At 36.5% G+C, this 21,572-nt stretch overlaps 1 protein-coding gene across 8 annotated transcripts in view; it reads left to right on the forward strand.

The window, feature by feature from the left end:
* The window catches only part of CCDC171 (coiled-coil domain containing 171), a 155,842-nt gene that overhangs the window by 1,320 nt on the left and 132,950 nt on the right, over positions 1-21,572 (forward strand). For 4 of the 8 annotated variants that reach the window (XM_067315429.1, XM_067315424.1, XM_067315425.1 and 1 more), the window contains exons 2-6: positions 1,916-2,097; positions 6,120-6,258; positions 8,252-8,426; positions 10,945-11,135; positions 19,300-19,446. In XM_067315429.1, the coding sequence (XP_067171530.1) occupies positions 2,051-2,097; positions 6,120-6,258; positions 8,252-8,426; positions 10,945-11,135; positions 19,300-19,446 (699 nt within the window). In that variant the 5' untranslated portion in view covers positions 1,916-2,050. Of the gene's footprint in view, positions 1-1,915; positions 2,098-6,119; positions 6,259-7,303; positions 7,389-8,251; positions 8,427-10,944; positions 11,136-16,213; positions 16,443-18,398; positions 18,537-19,299; positions 19,447-21,572 lie in introns of those variants that run through there. The other 4 variants (XM_067315427.1, XM_067315428.1, XM_067315431.1 and 1 more) reach the window with 4 other exon arrangements.

The raw sequence follows: 21,572 nt of genomic DNA on the forward strand, positions 1-21,572 counted from the left end.
CCAGTAATCTGCCTGCTTATCTTTCAGTGAACACTAATGAGCAGTTTAGGAGGGCTCTATCCACAGGGCAGTAATAGTCAACCACTTGAAGGTGACTAGTTAATGATTATAAGGCCTATCTCAAATATAGTACAAAATTACCTGTAATTGTTTGAATTGTTTATCTAGGTTGATAAAAGTTTTGAACTAGCTTCCTAAGGAATATGGAGACTGTGGGGAAAAAGGTCTGTGTATTTATTAGTTAAGTATTCTTGAGAGATGGTCTTAAGGGATGATCTGCTTCCTAGCTAAAGCTTAAAAGGATGGTATGAAAAACTGGTTTCTCAGTATTGAGAGCTGCATCTTAATATGAACAATGCACAATTAATTGATTAGGTACAATTAATAGAGATAGAGCTTTCCCAAATCCTTACTGTCACATGCGCACACACGCACACATACATATATATTTTTATCATAGCAAGTAATTTGGAGTCCAGTGCTGTGAGTACTATGTCAGGATTGTATTTCAGTCTCCAGATCTTCTAAAGTTGGAGTTGTTCTCTGGTTACTAATAATTTAATGGTCCTTAACATGTGTCTGGGAGTTGTGCCATGAACATGTCTGTACTTCTAAAATGAGATCTTCAACTATTTTCTCAGATGAGATGGAAAGGAACTGTGTAGCTTTTCTTCAGAACAGGAGTCCTCTTGTGAGTGACAGTTGTATGATAGTTGCATGTTTTGGGACTTATAAACATGTCTATCAAGGTGAATTCTGATTGTGATTAAAATCACAAATGATGCATTTAGATATCCTTATTAAGAACTGGAGCAAACTATTTTGTTGTGCTTTTGTTCCCATATTACTCCACTTGATTTTGCAGATACTTTGGAGTGACTTTGGGTGTTTGAGTATAAAGTTGTATGAGAAAAAATGTTTAATATAAAGCAGTATGAGAAAGAAGAGATGGACATACCTTATTATGCTTTTGTATGAAGAAAAGTTACAGGATTATTCTGGCTGCATATTCTGCTAAACTTAAAGAAATGCATTTTTCTTATCTATGTTTCTAGGGGGGAGTTTTTGAAAAACCACTGGAATAAACAATTTCACCTTATAGTGAAGCACTTCTGTGTTCAGTCAGACAGAAACAGATTGTGGCAAGCACATAGCCGCAAGCTTGAGATGGTAAAGATGGCCTGCAGGTTAGGTTCTTGTTTTGTGCTTTAGAATGGAAGTCTGTCTGATGTGAAGTTTAAAAGCAAGGCTTCATAGCTTATTAATCTTACTGCTGAATATGGCCTACCCTTCATGAGGCCTTTTTTAAGGCAAATTCACTATTCATATTGATCTCTTTTTATCAATGATACTGAATGAGCAATTTTTTTTCTAAAAGTTCAGTTCAGTTTAATACTCCTGTATATCCCCAAACACTACTAATACATTTAACACGTCATAAAAGCACTTTCAAGTAGAAAATGCCAGGTTTGTGTAACATTCAGAAGACTTGCTATATAAAGGGATATCATACAGACAGGCTTGAGTATTGACCTGCTTTTAAAAAAAATCACAGTACATGCATTTATCTCCACTTACAATTACAGAATTTGTGGAATCTATTCTCTTAGGAGAGAAATAATCTACATAGAATAATATTTTGTACTGACATCCTTCTGAAGACTCTGGCAGCAGATACCTTTCAAAGTATGTTTTTTCTATTTTCATCTACATTAGTCAAGCTTAGAGGACTGAGCCTATAAGAGCACAGTTCTTGCTGTAAACTAAGGCTGATGTTGAATTACAGTTGGTGGTCACTGTTCACATGGCTTAATAGTAACACTGGTAACTACTTGAGTATAAACTATAATGAGTATTGACAAATGACTCTTTTACTATGTTGCCAATTAAACTAAAGCATGTCTCTACATTACAGATTTTAGTATGTTTTTATGATAATGGGAAAGAGAAAATTCTGAAGCTTCCCAATTCCTGTAAAAGTGTTTATATAATAGAAGATTATGTTCATGCTCCAGAGTTTATACACTTGAAAAGCTGCCTATTGGACATCATGAGTTTGTCTTCTCCAGTCAGCTACACTGTCCCTGAAGTTAAATGGTGAGCTCCAATTCCTTATTTTAAAGTCTGATAATTTGGTTAATCTTTTTGTGTTTTGTTTGAGAGATCTCTGAAATTATGTAATTCAGAATGAAGAAGAGCCAGATAAATAATATTATGTATAAAAGCTGTATCATGTTAACATAATTATTTAAGAAGATTTACTAGAAGGCATACGTAATGGCCATCAGGTATACAAGAATTCTCATACAGTTGTGAAAGGTAATTGTAAAAGACATGGCCTAGAGATAAAGGGAGTTGCTGTTTACAGTTAGGAAACTTGCCTTGAGTTCCAGAAAGTTTTCCTGCATAAGCTGGGACAGTAGAAGTCAGCTTCTCTGTACACACGCGTGCACACACACAGAACAAGTTTCTATATTTGTTAGAGCAAAGAACTAGGTACTAAGGGACTTGGAAAATATTTTCAGTGATTATTATACATTGAATAAAATGAGTGTGTGGAGGGGAGGTTCAGCCCTTTTTGAAAACTTCTTCTGCTTTCTTTTCATTTACTGCAAGATACCTGTATTTCTTTTGGAGCGCTTACTTTAAATGGAATGCCCTCAATCAAATTTGTTAATGTATTCCAAGGAAGGTAGGAAGGAAACCTTCAGTTGAAGGTTTTCTAGTCTTGCATGTGTTTTTTATTTTGTACAACCTGATATGCATCAGATTTTTGGCACAATTAATGTGGGCTTTAATTCATTCTGCTTATTTAGTTGTGAGAGCTATTTGTCACTATTTAAAACCTGATTATACAAAGCTCCCAATTACTTAGGCAGGAATAGCAAAATTCCGTGAATGTGAATTTTAGTTAGGAAATCTGACTGCAGGCCATTCCTTCAGCTGTGGAAGTTTAGAAAACCCCACTGGTAGGTAATAAATGAAAGTATTACGAAGTTACTCTACTTTTTCTGTCAGGTCTGGGAAAAAAGCTGGTAAAACCCTTTTTCTTTAAGTTCTATATCCAGTGTAATTAGTTGACTTGTGAAGTGAATGTCAGTTTAAGTTTTTTGACTTACAAAAAATTCATTTTGCCATGTAGAACTTATTGGATGTGTCACTTGCTTTTATGTTTTCCAGAAGAATCTTAAAAATGCTGTGAAACAGAGTGCCTTAGATAAAAGCTGTAGTTGATAAAAGACATATATTTTGAAAAAATGATTATTGATTATTAATATGGAAGAGCAGAAATACAAAACTTTCTCTGTATTCCTATTAGATTGCAAATCATATGCACTGTGAAACTTCCAGAGACTATATGTGGTTTTGTCTTTCATTTAAACTTCTGTTAGCTTTAATTATGCCTGTAACACTCTTATTCATCATATGAATGTGGAAGGAATAATCTCCTTCAACAGACAGTATGAAGTTTTCATAAAGTACTATGTGTGCTGGAGGCCCTGCAGAGATTAAAGAAAATGTTCTCACAGAAGTAAGAAATCATAAGGGCAATCTGTAATTAAAAATGTTTGAGTAGACATTTAAATAAATTAAATAATTTAATGGTTAACATTGAGAGATACTAATGGTTTAATTTAAGGCTATACTAAGAACAAATATAGATTTATTTTGTCTTACAGCTTTAATTTTTAAGTAATGTGAATTTAGACGTTTGGCAGGAAATGCTGTTTTAAGAAGAAGCTTAATTCTTTTTCTTTCAGTAGTTATTGTTGTGTCTTATAATTCTCCTGGATGTATTTTTCATTCATGTAATGTCCCTGATGTATTATTACTTATGATGTTTTGTAACTTTGCTTTTTTTCCCACTGGTCTAATTCTGGAGAGCAATTAATCACATAGTTAAATTTTCCACTGAGTCAGTTTTATTGTGTAGATATCTCAGTTGTGTTGGGCTTTTTTTTTTTTTTTTTTTTGATAATTAGTAGACTGGTTGCATGGAACGGTTTTCTTGGTATTTGCTCGATATATAAACTTCTTGATTTACTTGAAGATTTAAAGGTATTTTTATTTACTACCCAAGAAGTATTAATTTCCTGGCTTACATGCAGTGTGCTCTGCATGAAAGAAGTCTTAAATATCATCGGATTTACAGGAAGCATTAATAAAACCATTATCCTTTCCATAACCCTAATTTCTTTGTCCTATCCTTCTCCCCAGAGTCTTATAGTTATTTCACGTTGTGTTCTCTTTTTCGCCTTAATCTGTGCTTTGCCAGCTTTGGTGCTATCTGGCCGCCTTTCAGTTATTTTTAGTTGAGACTGATCCTTCTTGCATTATATCTGAATAAGATTACTTGCCTTTCTTTCACCTCTGTTTCCCCAGACATTTAAAAAAGAAGAAAGTCTCCAAGGCCTTTTATGTGGTGTCCACAAATGAGCTTTTACACAGTTTCCAACAGCTCTGGATGTTCTGATCTTATTTCTCACTTGACTTACCTCCCCATTTTCTTATCTGTATCTTCTTAGCTGTAGCGAAGAGATGTAAAAAATAATGATATTACGCTTACTTAGAAATCTTGTTGCTGTTCTTTTGTCCTTAAAGTCATGATAGTTCCTTTGGCTGTGGCTCCCACACTAACTCTGAAAACTAGTAATGTGGCTCTGGTTTTCTTGTGGTGCATGCAAGTTTTAATGTTCATTGTCTCCTACAATATAAATAAAAAAATAAGTAAAATGTGTGTTAAATACATGATACTCTGTGGAACAATTATTGATGACATACAGTTACTCTGATCTCATATGGTGAAGTCTGTCTTGTTTTTAAATTAAAATAGATGGTATTTAATATATCATAAAATATTTTTGGGCTACTGTTAAAAACTTAAATTTCTTCTATTCTTACTAGTAATATCTTTAAAGGCAATATTAAAAAATGTAAATTATTGTTCCACTTCTTACAACATTCTTATCTTTTTTTGCTAGACTACTTAAGTGAGAAAAATATATCATAAAGTAGAGTTCTCAGTCACAGAAAATACCAATGGTGTCTGTCCACAAACCTAAGGATGAAGTCATCCTTTTTGACTTATAAAATACAAATCATTAAATCCCAGTAGATTTGGTTGCTTTTGTAATTAATATTTAAGACTTCGTATAGACAAAGATGACCTGTTTTAGCATTTTTAGCTTTGTATGAAATGGTGCCAATTTTATGATTAACTTAATCATACTTCTCTTTACAGTATATTTTTTATGTTGTTGCCCTGGCAACTTATTTTTTATGTGGAGCAGGTAACTATTTCAGCCAGTCTTGCTTATGTAAGATACCGTGAAAACTGATTTTTAAATCTTGAAATCAATTTAAAATTGGTCAGTTTGAAGTTACAGTAACTTGTGCATAAGATTGTTAAACTAGTTTGTTTTACAGTAATTGAATATGCATCATTTTTCACTCTACGTATAAAAGCTTGTTTTAATTATTGTAATAGTTTGTAGAACTCAAGGGCTGATCCCGCTAAATGCTGAGTAGTATTCATTTTAAATGAAATTCTCAAGGAAATGAAGATATTAGGTATTTTAGAGGATCAGACTTTTATTATGCTTGTAAGCAACTGCTTGTGCATTATTTACATGTATGGGTCTTTGGAAAAAGAAAAATTAGGTGAGACTATTTCCAAATATATGTATTTACTGCAAGATGAGGAGGTTTTGAGATAGTAATACATGGTAAAGAATGAGCTTTACTGTAGGAGACAATTAAGAGATTTGCTAGTCGTTTTCATTTAAGTAGTTGGAATGATGTTTTTGTAGCATCCCCAAAGTTTATCGAATTAATAATAAAGACAATGGGGGGCGGGGGAAAGACCATGATGTATTTAAGTTAACTTTAAAAAATACAAAGTATGTTTCTGTTTTAAGTGTCTACAGCTATGCATCTTGCACAATATGCAGTTTTATTAAACTTCTTTTAAAAAGCAATAGTGTGATAACAACTACATGGAATAATTTTACTTAAGTGAATGTTTTGAATTTTTGGCTCACAATCTCAGCATTGAAGTAAATGAGCGTTAAACTGTGTAATGAATATTCATGTTGTTTGAAAACTTTCATATTTTGCAGCTTACGTAGTACCAAGAGTGAGTCACGATTATTACAAAATAGCAATGAATCAGAATTGGACATTGCTGAAGATCTGAGAAGGAAACTCCATCAAGCTAAAAAAGAAAAGTTAGACATAACAATTAAACACAATCAGGATGTAAGTATTTTTTTTGTTCTCTTTAATTATTTTATTCTTGGAATAGATGTAATCTTGTTTCATTAAAATAATCCTTCCAGGTTGTGTATCAAAAGCACAATCACTACCTTTAAAAAAGCAGTGAAAGTGATATTGTACAGACCTTTCATGTACGGATGTTCATAGGGACAGTCAGTACCCCTGCTGGCATTTGTAGCTCAAATCTAGCCCGATAAAGACTTTTATTTATTTATTTATATTTTTTGCACAGTGTTAGGATATCATTTTAATTAATTTAATATAATTTTAGCGAAAATCAGCTACAGCCTGTAAACCTAGTGTGGTGTTTTTGTGGATGCGTGCACCAAATTCAGACAGAATATCATTTAACTGTTGCAGCTTCTCGGCTTGGGCAAATTTGCAATTTTGCAAAAATTTTTTTTTTTACACTAAAACGTACAGAATAAAAATATGATGACTTGTTTGTCAATAACTTCATACTTCTAATGAGAACTTCTCTTACAGGGAAACATGACTTGTACTTGTACTTTTCCTGCATTACAAGGTTTTTCTTAATGATGCTGTAACAAACTAGTACTGAAATGAAGTGTTAGTAAGGAACTAGTGTATTAATCTTTTCTTTAACATGAATATCAGCTTTTCACTAGTGCATATGTATGGAGAGGTGGGCACTGAGTGCAGAAGTAGTGGTAATCACCTTCAAACTTGTTGCTACTAGGAACTCTTTCCACAACTGCTAATGACAGTCTGACAGCTGATGTCCTAATTTGTACTGCAGTAGTGTGGAAGAATTATTAATACTCTGGATAACACTTCTGCTCCTAACAGTCTGCTGGGGGGCAGTTGATACAAGTGCTCCTTCTTCTGTTTTGGGCAAAATCAGCAAATAAACCAAGATTGCTGTTCCAAGCCCATTTATTTTTAGGGAATAAGTCCAGATCAAGAGATTCCTGCTTCTCCCTTAGCAACTTGCTCTCATGCTGAAGTTAATTCCTTCCTCTCCTCTTGTCCTGTTCAACTGTGGGGCTGTTCTATAAAAGGAATACCTGGAATTATCTGGGTTTAAAGAAACTCTTAAACTGAGAATTTGTAAGCAGAGTATGCACAGCAAAGATCACGTGCAGCACCAGGTAGGTGTAGTGGTTTGCACCACAAAGTTAGGTTACATTTTAAGTAACTGAATTACTTGAGACTTTGTTCCTTTCCTTCTCCACTTGCTGTATAGTTCCTGATAATATGAAGTGCTCAAGTTATCTACATGCAATGTTATTAAAGTTAAAGGGCTACTCTTTAGGCATTCTGAAGAAATCTATATTTTACTTTCCACCTTCCTGTCTTGAAGTAGCTTGAAATTGATTTTCTGGACCCAGTTTTTTGCTGGCAATGATGAGGCTGGTATCCTTGATTTGAGCAAAATCATTCTTCAGAGCATTTCCATTCTAATTTGTTGCCTATAAAATTTAGTTCTATTCTGCTTTGTTCCTGATTGCCTTTATTGGAGTTATTTTTATGTTCATATGTATGTTGGTCAGTTACTGGTCAGTTATTATGCTGGTCTGATGGTGTAGCATCCTGACATGACTATTTTTTAGTGTTCAATTTAAATAAAGTTACCAGAAAATTGCCTGTTGGAGACAGTGATTCAGTTACTGCAGTTTTTCTTTGACATGCAGAAAGAGGACAATGTTATGACTATTTCTATTTTCTTAAGGCAATATATTTTTGGAAAAAAGAAGATTTTTGAAGTACATGGACTTGATGTAAAAATATGACTAGTTTGCATAAAAAACAATAAATCACTCAGAATTCATGTAAATATGCATTGTCGCTTTCAGGGCTCTAAGTATTTTAAGTTCAAATGGAAAAAGAAGACAAAATTATACACAAAATTCAGAATATCTTTTGAAAATATTCAGTAGGCGTATTTCTGTAACGTTACATTTTCTTAAGGACTTTTTTTTTGCCAGTTTTTTGGAAGAAATTTCTTTTACAGCTGTCCAGCTATGAAAGCCAGATTGCCAAATTACGGTCTGAAGTTGAGAAAGGAGAAGCTGTTCGACAAAGCCTGGAGTATGAACTGGCAATTGCCAGAAAAGATGCTGGTCTGAAAAGATACGCTGCAGAAGAAAAATTAAGTGATGCAAACAAACGACTTGAGCAACTGCAAGGTATGTTTCAAAAGAGCAAACACAGAACAAAGGCTAAGTCTCTTCCAAGTCAGGAAGACAACGGAGATACAGTGACTCAGTTATATTTTCCAGTTATTGCTGTTTTTCTTGGATCTCTCTTGTCTTTCCCATCTCTGATCCATCTGTTTTGGTTAACTGTTATTCTTGCTGTCTCATGTGGGAGTTAAACCTATCAGCCCTTTTTCCTTTTGCTCCTTCCCTTTCACCCCTACTCAACTTTTCTTTTGTTCCCCCCCCCCCCAACCCCTTCGTTTTGTTACCACATTTCACTGCTGTCTTTGTACAGGATTGTAATCATGGTTCTCTCCACATCTTGGTTATTGCTCTGTCCAGCAGTTCTTTTTCTTTTTACTTTTCTATGTCAAGAAAAAAATCATCCATTCCTGTTCATTTTTTGGCCTGTCTGTATTTCATTTGTTTGCACTCTAACAACTTTTTCCAGCAATTCTGATCACACTGCTTCCATCTTTCATCTTTTCAAAGTTTCAGGCTTTTCAGTGTTCATGTCCAGTTCACTTCCTTCTCATCTTCCTCCTTTCCCTTTTTATAAGTAATGGAACATGTGTGTTTTGGTAGCTCCACAACACACACTTTCTGTGGAAGGAAACATGACAGTAGTATGTGGAAGGGGAGATTTTACCTAATCATCTTTTTTTCCTATTGATTTGGTACTCAGAAATTCAGATTTCCTCCTCAACAGAGAGTGGGCAGACTTCTGGTCCTTACAAGGAAGTGATGTGCATTTTTAATGACCTAAGCAAGTGTAATACCTTTTTAATCTAATACGGGAAATACATTTGTGAATTTGCTGACATTTTATGTTCCATGGACAGTTTAGAGTTACACATACACATTTTATTCTTTCAAGGAGAAGTACCAGGTGTTTCTAAGGTAATTAGAAAGTTGAACTTTTAACTGCTTGGGAAAACTCAAAAGCCAAGTAAAACATTCTTACAGATGGCACAGTGAAAAATATTTTTTCCTTTGGAAATTCCTTTACCATTGCAAGTTGAAGATTTTAACTGTTAGTTTATTTAGAGGAAAGCTATCTTTTTTTTTTCTGTGCATGATCATTCTGTTTGCTTGCCAGTTTCTAATGTCCCTTGAAAGTGTCTGCTTTAGAAGTGAATAGTGCCTTTCTGTGTGTTTTAAAATGCCAGGTGTTTAAAATTTGTTTTGTGATTTACTTTATGATTTAGAAAACTAATTAACTGCTGAAAGTCAAATCATTATGATGTTGCTTCTCAGTTTTTTGCAGTTATTGACTTACTGCTTTTTTTCCCTGGTTGCTTTGGAGCCTTTTTCAGCTTTTGCTTGGTGTTTTAATGTGACTGGTATTTGGCTGCTTGGACAGAGGCGCCCCTTTGTGGCTTACTGTCCTCTTCTATACTTCCTCCAATGTGGTGTTCTGCTCTTCTCAGTGAGGATTGATGTTCTGCCATGTGATAGTCTTTTCCCATTGTTCTGTCCATTGCTCGTCTACCACTTTTTGACATGTCTCTTCTGTTTGTTTTACTCTTCTTAGGTTGAGATGAAATTACAGAAAAACGCAAGAAATTGAAATAAGAATATATTAGGAAGTGGTGATCACTTAAATGTCAGTGTAGCTTATTGTATACAGCAAAATGAGAAATTAATACAAAGTAGCTTCATCTGAAAGCCAGTTTGTAAAATGAAATTACTAAGTCAATCTGCATTACATGGTAGCCATATGTCATGAAGTTTTCAGCAGTATTTGTAGCTTTCACAGAAAACTACATATGTTCTTCCCCTATCTCAGGGCATTTGCTGTGTTGAAGTTTTAATTCCCTTAAGTAGCAGTAATTTAATTTAGAAAAGCTAAGCCTTTGCTCACTAGCATAACCTGCCTTAGGATTTCCTATAGTTCTTTTCATTGCACAGGCTACCTTTACTGTAATTTAAAATGAGCTCATTGCTGTAATACATATGAAATGTCCACTCGTGTTTGCAGATCTGCATGCTTAGGCTGGGAAAGCCAAAACTTTGGGGAGAACAAGGTGGTTCAGAATAGGCCAGGTTGTTTTGTTCTAGAAGTTATGAAGGTTTAGGGTATTTTGTGGTAGTAATCTTGTTTCCTTTAAAAATCTATAGGAATGTTGATGAGGGACAGGTAATATGGAATGAGGAAGAAGAGAAAGACCGTTCTAGTGTTCAAAAATGTAATGACTTGCTGGAGTACAGTGTCTTAACTAAATTTGTAGTAGACTTTTCAGTAGTCCAAATTTTAGGATATAAGAGAGTGTTTACTCACTTGGACATAAGGAACTTCAGAGGGCTGTGAAATACCAGGGATAGTAGCAGGAGCAGAAGACAGTATGAACTACTGTTTAAAGGAAGAACAATGGAAAATTTGGCAGAGATATTACAATTTGGATATCACAAAACACAGAAGAACCAACACTCATTATACAATTTTTCTGAACAAACTCAGCAGTGATACTTGTCTTGTTTCTTTCTCTTCTTCTGTAAATAATAGTACTGAATGAAAATCTTCAGCAGAAAGTGGCAGAGACTGAGAAAATGTTTCATATTGCTCAGCAGAAATGGAAAGAACAGCAGCAAAGACTTGCAAGTGACTTAGATGAGAAGGATGATATTCTCAGGACCTGTAATAATGAATATGAATTGCTTCTTAAGGAAAGACTCAAACTAGAAAGCATTTTACAGGTATGATATCTTATAGTTGGGAAGCTGAATTGCATGAGATGATGTGTGGAACTTTTTTGGTGGGAAAATGTATGGTGGGTGGGTTTTTTTTTCTGGTCTGGGGAAAAAAATTCCAAATAGAGAAATGTTGCAGAATGTCTGTGAAGAATATGCTTTTGTAAAGTTGTACTATTTTACAGTCTTTCTTGCTTTGATGGAATATATTGTTGCTGTTTTACATGGTAAGCAACTAAATCAAGTTCTTGGTGCACATTGGTGGTGAGGTGTGTTTGCACTGCAGTGCAAAGCTGAGTTGGTAAAATCAGGGAAGCAGAAGACCTAGCCTCTAAATCCCTTTCCCTCTTATCTCCCCAGTCTGACATGTAATAGCCTCTGAAACTGAAAATCGTTTGTGTAATATGGAGACAACACATCTATCATGCAACCCAAACTGTGATAATGGAATTTCCAGCAGTGTTGTATGTTACCCACTCCATGTCTCATGTGAAAGATGTGATGGCTTAAAACCTCATTGAGTTCTGTTATTTCAGTAGACTTAGTTCAGGTGGAAGGAATGACTGTTATTGGAATTTCTGCTATTTAATTAGAAAAGAAACACGTTCCCTGTTAAGAAGAGACTGTATAATCTGTTTTATACTGTGGGTTTGTATTCTTCAGATAATTTCATTATATTACTGGAAAAAAGTCATTTTTAAAGTTGAGTTGCACTGGTATGTGTAAATCACTTAGATGTTAAATAGATTTTTGTTATTATTATTTCTTACATTTTTTCCAAAGGCAAGCAATTCTGAGCTGAATTATGCTTCAAAGAAATCTAGTCATATTATGGTGTGGAAGTGCTGAGCTAGTATACCCAACCTTTACCTGCTCCACAGGAACAAAAATGATTATACAATTATAATTTAATCATTTGAGTTTTAATAATCCACAATTAGATTACTTTATGCCTTTAGCAACATAAGTGAGTATGTATTCAATTATAGTCATCTTTTATGCTTTCAAAGTGCAGTACAGAGGGTCTAGTAAGGCTGATAGTGATTTACTCGTATACATGATGTGCACAGAGAACAGATTACTGCTTACAGATTTGCTTTCTTTCATTTAGCTAGAGAAATCTTTTTTTATATTCACATTTGCTCCTTTTATATGTCCTTTTAAGACTTGGGATACTTGACTTAGTTGGGCTAAACATTGCTCAAACTATGGAAAATTAGTCCAACTTTCTTCCCACCCAGTCAGCTCCAAATCTGGAACAGTGCCAAACAGTCTTCCCAAATGACGTGAAATAATCTGGTAGCCTAGAAGCTAAATTCTGACAGCAAATCCATCTGTTGTACTACATTGTGATGCTGTTTGGGCAACAGAATTTTTTAAAATGGTAAGGTAAGGTGGGGCTTATGAGGTAAACTGCAGGGTATGAATTTATGCTTTCATAGGATGTTGTAGCAATTTTAAGAGTATCTTCAGTTATGAAGCAATCCTTTGTCTAATCAAGGGGAACCTAGAGTGTAGCAAGGATTAAAGAAATAAGATAGAATTGCAGAGTAGGGAGACAGCCTTAAAGGAGTTTAGGTTTCAGTCAGAACAATGGGAAGCAGAAAGAATACTGTAGTTGATGTTGCAGGTGTTTTAATATTTTACTAATTAAAAACAACCTGTTTCAAACATAAGCAAAGCAAATTATCTGTATTACTGTCAAAGCTTCTGTTTGCTTATGAATATTTAGTAGCTTCCTGAAGTTCAATTATCGACAGAGAGTAACTTCAATATAGGTAGCAATAACTTTATCTCCCCCCCCCTTCCCACACCTTTCCCACCCCTTTCCCACCCCCCCCTTCCCACCCCCTTTTCAGCCAGGCAAAACTTCTGGGATCGTGACAGTAGGCTTTCCTATTCTAACTGAATTGGGAATTACTGCTCTCTTCCTTCCAAGCAGCCATCTTCTCAGAGGCAGGGAATGTCCAGTAGTCATGCTGATACTGTCCTAGAAATATGCTCATTCAACACAGTCATTTTGCATTCTGTCTGCTTTTTGAATGTTTAATTTTGGTTGCTGTTGATCTCAGCTGGATTTGAATTAACTACTAATGGATTCACTAATTTGCACATTCGAGTTAGTTCTAAGCTGAACAAATGAAAACTCAGTTATTCTGTCAGTTTCACCCTCCTTCCTCTGTCCTGAACCTTTGACAATCTGGAGTTCCATTTGAGAGCGTGTGGTTCTTTTGTGTTTGTTGTTTTCTTCTTTAACAGCACCGAACTGTATTTGCTAGCATGTGTTTTGTAAAGTAAATACACATTTTAGTATAATTTTGTATCTACTTTCCTTTTAAGATATGTTGAGGGTACTTGTGTTCAGAAAATAGGATGTCTGCAGAGTTGGTGTGAAGAATTAAGACTCTTTTTTTGATGAAACACCCAGTATTGCCTGTACATAGTCCCTGGGAAGTGAATAGATTTGGTGGAGTGATTTTTGGATGGAGAAAAGAAATTGTTGATTTTTTTAATATATTAATAATGTTGAATCTTGGCTAGTTTTTTAAAAGATGGCAATTCTTTTTTTAAAAAAAAAAAGGCATTTTTGTGTTTTGTACAGTGTACCTGCTCCCACTTTTTTTTGTTGTTTTTTTTTGTCAAAAACAAATTGTTTTCAACTTGAGTCTTGGTTAAATTCTGTGCTGTATCTGTAGGAGCAACTTTTAAAGAATAAGAGCAAAGAGGATTCCCTACTTATCTGTATTTCCAGAGTATTGTCTCTTCAGCTGTTTCTTTGAAGGCAGGACCTGGAAAAAGGTGAAATAATGAGACATAAGGTAGAAATCAGGTAGTGTGTGGTTACCTAGTATGTTTATGCTTGTACTGCAAAAGGAATTGCACCGTGTTGTTATCTTAATGCCCAGGAGTCCTGATTGTGGAGCTTGGACCCCACTGCACTGTGTTTTCTTCAAATGGTGGACAAAAGGGAAAGCTCTGTGACAAAGGCAATCTGCCCTGCAAAGAAACCTAACCAGATAAACATGAGAAAATAGGAGGATAGGCAATAGTTTGTGTTCAGGCGAGTGTTACTGAAGAAGAAAGAATGATTTGAGATGGAGGTGCAAACTTACTTGAGATAAAGTTTCCAAGAATAAAGTGTATAGTGTGATCTGTCCCTGCCAAGACTTCTGGGGAACAAAGACGAAATGCTTTAGAAGCTCTCCCTCTGAAAGTTTGTGGTTATGTTGGCAGATGCTTTGAAGGAACAGTTAGGAGAAGCATAAAAGAATAGCTTAACAAACAAAGAAAGGCAAGGAGAACAAGAAGATTTTAGGGAAAAACACGAGTTGATTGACAGATGACCCCCTAATGTCTTTCTCAAACTAAGAGATATATGATTCAGTTTTCATGCAAAGTCTTATGTTTACAAAAGTTTTATAAGTTACAGGCTATGAGGAAACCTATCTTTAGATATGGTGCTTTCTTATTTATTTATTTATTTATTAAACATTGCCAGGTAACAGAGGTGAAGAGTGGAGCGTTGGCTCTGAGACCTGTCTAAGAGTAAACTGGGTTGGAATGAAGAGGGTTTCAGGTGGACTTACCTTTAGTTCTATTCAGTGTTTTGTAGAAGCCATGTTCAATGACTTTTAATGCTGAAAAGAGAGGTAGAAAAAGATCAGTATTCACAGAATCACAGAATCACAGAATCGCTGAGGTTGGAAGGGACCTCTGGAGATCATCCAGTCAAACCCCCCTGCTCAAGCAGGGTCACCTAGAGCACATTGCACAGGATTGCATCCAGGCGCGTTTTGAATATCTCCAGAGAAGGAGACTCCACCACCTCTCTGGGCAACCTGTTCCAGTGCTCTGTCACCCTCACAGTGAAAAAGTTTTTCCTCATGTTCAGATGGAAGTGTCTGTGTTTCAGTTTGTGCCCGTTGTCTCGCATCCTGTCGCTGGGCACCACTGAAAAGAGTCTGGCTCCATCCTCTTGACACCCTTCCTTAAGATACTTGTATACATTGACAACATCCCCTCTCAGTCTTCTCTTCTCCAGGCTGAACAGGCCCAGCTCTCTCAGCCTTTCCTCATAGGAGAGATGCTCCAGTCCCCTAATCATCTTTGTAGCCCTTTGCTGGACTTGCTCCAGTAGTGCCACATCCCTCTTGTGCTGGGGAGCCCAGAACTGGACGCAGTACTCCAGATGTGGCCTCAGCAGGGCTGAGTAGAGGGGGAGAATCACCTCCCTCGACCTGCTGGCAACACTCTTCCTGATGCAGCCCAGGAGACCATTGGCCTTCTTGGCCACAAGGGCCCATTGCTGCCTCATGCTTAACTTGGTGTCCACCAGCACTCCCAGGTCCTTCTCGGCAGAGCTGCAGGTCAGCCCCCAACCTGTCCTGGTGCCTGAGGTTATTCCTCCCTAGGTGCACTTGCCTTCCTTGAACTTCCTGAGGTTCCTCTCTGTCCATTTCTCCAGCCTGTCCAGGTCCCTCTGAATGGCAGCACAGCCCTCTGGTGTATTGGCCACTCCTCCCAGTTTTGTATCGTCAGCAAACTTGCTGAGGGTGCACTCTGTGCCTTCATCCAGGTCACTGATGAAGAAGTTGAACAAGACTGGACCCAGGACTGACCCCTGGGGGACACCGCTAGCTACAGGCCTCCAACTAGACTCTGCACCGCTGATCACAACTCTCTGAGCTCTGCCATTCAGGCAGTTCTCAGTCCACCTCACTGTCCACTCATCTAGCCCACCCTTCCTGAGCTTGTCTGTGAGGATGTTATGGGAGACAGTGTCAAAAGCCTTGCTGAAGTCAAGGTAGACAACATCCACTGCTCTCCCCTCATCTACCCAGCCAGTCATTCCATCAGAGAAGGCTATCAGGTTGGTTAGGCATGATTTCCCCTTGCTGAAGCCATGCTGACTACTCCTGATCACCTTCTTTTCCTCCACATGCTTGGAGATGGCCTCCAGGATGAGCTGCTCCATCACCTTTCCAGGGATGGAGGTGAGGCTGACTGGCCTGTAGTTCCCTGTGTGCTCCTTCTTGCCCTTTTTGAAGACTGGGGTGACATTGGCTTTCTTCCAGTCCTCAGGCACCTCTCCTGTCCTCCATGACCTTTCAAAGATGATGGAGAGTGGCTTAGTAATAACGTCTGCCAGCTCCCTCAGCACTCGTGGGTGCATCCCATCAGGGCGAGAAGTACATTGTCTCAGTGAAGTTTGGCCTACCATCATGACTAGAGGATTGTTTGGGACATTGTATTCTCTGCCAGTGGGTATATATGCAGAAGTAAAGATCATCTGCAGAGACAAGTGTTCAGTTGGTAAGTAGATTAAAGCTAGAAAGTTGTTCACTCCTAAAGTAAACCTGATTCACTACTAAGCATCAAATCTTAATCTGACTTCAACAGGAGAAACATTCTCTTCCCCACTTTAATTTATTTTGTATTTGTTCCCCTGCCAGTCACCCTAATTATAAATTATATATGTAGCTAAAAAATATCAGCAAATACAGAATATATAAATGTTAAAAATGCCGTTGCCTGCCTTAATTGTTATTTGGAAGTTGTGTATGATAAAATTTTAAATTTTATTTGATTTAAATTGGGCAGATAAACAAATGCCTGAAAGATCTGGGTTTATAAAAGGTAACTTCAAAAGTGTTCCAGTCTTTTGAACCATGTATTTACAGGCCTGTTTTAAATACTTTTACAGTTTTTCTGAGTTATGAAAAGAAAGTTAGACAGAGTTGATTTAATTTTGGTCTTAATATGTACACAGAAATGAGATTCTAAGCAAGTATGCAAATCCTGGTCAGAAAAGCTGCATTTCAGGAACTGTGATTCTGAGCCTGGCTATGACAGTTTTGAGTTGCATACAGAAATGAAGTCAGCTTAATTTACTGTCTCTAAGAGATAGAGGGAAAGTAATCCTCTCAGCTTTCCAACAGGTTCCGTAGTGTGCTCTCCTGGGTGTGCTAAGCATGCCATCTGCTTCATAATCAAAGAAAATATTTAGAGTATAGTAAGAGCAATAGCATCACCTTGTGGTTATCCAAAAGATAATATTCCTTCCTAGAAATAATCCAGGGGTCGGTCTTAAACTACTTGTGAAATCCTTGTTTATACACTTTTAAAAAAAAATCAGTTGCCTTTTTCATAAGGAAACAAATATTAAGTGTGCTTTGTGACATGCAGGTATATAAACTTATTTATGCCTTTTGCAAAGTGAAAAATATTTTTCTTTGTACCTTGTAAATGCAGGTGACCATCAGAATAATTTGCACAGTTCTGTGTTGGATAGGAATCTGAAAAGTTCTAAGTCTTCTGTCGGATTCTGAAATTGTACAACCCCTGTTGAGTTACATGACAAACCTGGTGTGTTCAGGTCAATTTTAGTCTAGTTAGTGTTATCTACATTTCCAGTTTAAAATATTTTTAAGTCTTGATGTAGTATTTTCCATCCATCTAAGTATTATTTCATCAGTAAAGTCTTTTCTCACTGTACTTTTGTTAATGTCAGGAAAATGTACCCAAAGAGATCAATATCTCTGTGTCTTTTTAGTGTAGTGTGAACAGTTATATATTTCTATGTGAATAGTTAAACTTTTTTTTAGCATGATAGTGGGAAGAAACCTGTGTATTGACCTGATATTACAGGAGCAGGTATTAGGGGATTAGTTCATATCTGGGTATGTTATTTTTGAAGTATTGGAATTATCTTCACATTCCACACTTTTTTCCACATGTGTCTGACACGTGTCCCTTTATTTTTCCCCCAGAGGACATGAATAAAATCGTACTGTAATGCCTCTGCATGAAAGAAGAGAGAAAATAAACTTAATTTTTTAGTTAATAATTGATAACACTTAACATTGTAGAACAATCATAGTTCCATTGTTGTCATGTTTGAGTGGTCAAAACTTTCTACCTTCAGTCTGGAGGAATTTTTAAAATACCTTTCCAAACTTTGGAAAAGACTTGCATTTCTTTAATCTTCATGTATCAGCATGGTCCTGTTAGACTTCAATCTTCCAAAGAATCATTCTGTATGAATAATTCATTTTCTTTTCCTCCTCTTCCCTGCTCTAGCTACGCCAAATGGTTTGTAATTTCCAGGAACAAGAACATGTGACATGAGATTAATAGCAGAATTTATAGACCAACTGGATAGCTCTGGTTTATTTTCATGAAAAGTCTTGCAGTGATGTTGAATAGGAATAATTGAACAGGAGGACTTAGTGTAATCTTTCTATTTTTTTTGCACAGAAAGCTATTTTAACAATTTGGGTCTCTGAAGGTCCTTCAACTAAATCACTGGACTTAGAGCTTGTTTCTGATGCTAGTTATGGAAAAGCTTATTCCTGTCCACTAAACCAAAGCTATTCTTTCTGGCACTTCTGGGATCCTCCAGCTTAAGTATGTACTGGGCTGCTGGGGTTCATTATCTGGCTACTTTCCTCCCAGTCTGGGGTGGTGGTCTTACACGTGAGATTCCATAGCTATGACTCCACAGAACTGCTGAGTCCAGCAGTGTTAGTAATTATCCCAGCTCTAGCTTGGTTCAACTTCCAAATGTGGTAACTGGATGTAGGGAACAGCCTGGTTATTTTATAGTACTGACCTCTTCATAGTTTACCTAGATAATTGTTTAAAATAATTCGGTTCCTAGACAGAATAGTTTCTCTTCGAACGACAAAAATTAGTATTGTTTAGTTTATGGCAGTAACCATTTATAAAAATGTCTGATTCAATTTCAAGTTCCAATAATTAAAACCAAAATCAAATAGGACGTCCTGTCCATATTTATCCTTTCATCAGATTTACTTAACACTTTCCCTCACCATCATTGCTGTTCAGCTGGGAGAAAGAAGAGATTGGCAGAGCAGTCTGCTCTAAGCTGTGCAGGGTAAGGTTTTTTTGTGGAGCATTGACTCTGTTTTTTAGAATGACTACAGAATATTATACTGATGGTGATTTTAAGCAAATGTATTTTACTTGATGGTGAATGGAGAGCATGTGTGCTGTTGGGTAAATGGTTTTGGTAACAAGTGCTAGCTTGTTAGGTTCTAGTAACCTGTTCTTATGCCGTCTCCATTCAAACTGTATTCCTTTTTTAAACTCCTTTAGTATAATACTCTATCTCAGTACAAGTATTCCCTTCAATCTTTATTTTTTCTAGGAGCAGAATAACGCTCTGCAAAATATGCACAAGAAAATGAAAGATATGGAGCTGGAACATAACGACTGCTCTGAACTCCTGAGACGACAGGCCAATGAGCTTGAATACTGCACCGAACGAGAGGAGCGACTTAAAAAAGAAGTTGAAGTAAGGTTTTTTGATTAACAAGCCCTGAAATTCTGTATTTGAACAATTTTATTTTTGAGGGATGAAACTCCTGGTAGGCTGCAAATTCATTGTACTGTGTTCACTAATGTTGATCATCCATTTTGCAGAACAGGCCGAAGAGGTCAATGACATTAACTTTGTGTATCTGGTTTGAGGCTGGGGTTGAACATTAGATGGGAGGAGGCTTATGAGAGCACAGAAACAAGGCTAAGCTCAGTGCAACTTCATTTACATTAAGAAACCTGCAAATTCTGCATAACCACTTAATTTGTCTATCTTGCTAGCTTTTTGGCTTAAGAGAACATCTGTATATAACTGCATTTTGAACAGGTTTCTAAAATTAGTAAATTTGTCAAAGAGAATCTGTTGGAGCTGAGAAAGGCACCAGGTAGTGTGCTAGGAGGCAGAAATAAAATACTGGAAGACCACCATGGTGTTTTGCAGTCTCTTCCAGCCTAGACTTAAATGTTAAAGGTGGTTTTATTCTGCTTGTCTGTTGAGTGACACATGTTATTAAGAAGTCTCACATTTTTCAGACTAGCATCTTGTACCAAACTAGCATTTTTTACAAAACTGCTACTTAGAATGCTCTCCTCAGTTTCAACATTTTCTTACCTGCTAAGTAGATTCATAGTAGGATTTGTAGTAACTATGTTACTTGAACATACAGTCTGGACCGAGGCTTTCTTGACAGGATATTTGTCACTCTGGGAAAGCACAGTGACCAGATGGTTTCTATCCTGATGTAACTTTTCTACCAGTAGAATCTTTAAATGTTTTCTGTAACCAATTTTGAAGAATGGGCACATGCATGGTATTCGGAGTCCTTAGAGGAGGAATAAATGACATACAATTTTCAGCTGTGTCCTCTCTCTTATTTTTCCCTTAAAGACAAAAAGAAGTGTTTAAAGCATTGATTGCTAGGTAGTTAAGAGTACTGCATTGAAGGCAAAGTACAAAAGAAAATTCCTACAGGGAAGATCAAAGCTTATCAACTAAAAAACACTGACTTATTGACCAACAAGGTAGATCTCTTTGAGGACACAAATATCTGCAGGAAATCTATTCTGAGATATTGTGAGCCAGACATATTGGCCTAGGCAGAATTACCTTCAGTTGGAAAGTACTGTGTACTGTGAAGTTCCAATAACCCTTTTAAAAGCAAAGATTTTTGCTTCCAAATATTTACAAAGAGGCTTTTCTTTGGGCTCCCTAGCTTTAAAGATACCAACATCCATCTCTAGACTTAAAAAGGAAGAGATCAGTTCCTCGAAAACAAAAAACTGCTTTCCCTGGAGGTGGTTTTAGTCAGGGAATGCTATCTTACTGACCAGAATCAGCTAAGATATTTTCATTGTTGCTTGATTTTCTTTTTTTTTTAATCAGAATTTTTAAAATGCTCATAGTAATCTAGTGAGATAACGACTTACTCAGACTGCAGAAAAAACAGTCTTATGGTGCTTGTAAATATATCTGCTTCAGCAATGGTTAAGGAAAGTAGGTAATAAAAGGTCTTGCATACAAAGTTTTATACAAGTTAGTGAAAGTCCCTGTGAATTAAAAAAAAAAAAAAAAAAGCAAGTCATCTTAAATTAAACTAGAGTGAATATGTTTGCATCAGCTAGCATCTTGCTGTACCATTGCAAAGGTTAATTGCATGCATGTAAATGTCTGAAAGGGCCTACAATGCTAACTTCCCCCTTTTGTATTTGAAGTCAGAGAGAAATTAATGAGGCTCTGAAAATGCCATTGTTCTTTAGGAAGCACAGGCGCTAGATATTTTGAGTTTTTAGTGTTTCTTGCTATAGATTTTGGACTGAAAGTGGAGTAAAGCACCAGGGTTTGTGACAACAGCATTATCTGCATGGTACAAGGTGCTGCTACCCTACATCCTCATTTGTAGAGCAAAGTTTGTTCCTCCTTTTCTGTGGTTAGGAAAGGCTGCCACTTCAGGATGACCTGGGTTCTGAAGTCCAAAATTCAGGTCCATAACATCCATTTTAAGCTAGGTTCTCTCACCCATAATCCTCACCCCCAAAACTTAGACATATGCAGGAGCAGCTTAGTATTAACAGAGCTTGAAACCTAGTTCGCATCCAAAACCT

The sequence above is a fragment of the Apteryx mantelli genome, chromosome Z (assembly GCF_036417845.1).
Source record: "Apteryx mantelli isolate bAptMan1 chromosome Z, bAptMan1.hap1, whole genome shotgun sequence".
Classification (NCBI taxonomy): domain Eukaryota; kingdom Metazoa; phylum Chordata; class Aves; order Apterygiformes; family Apterygidae; genus Apteryx; species Apteryx mantelli.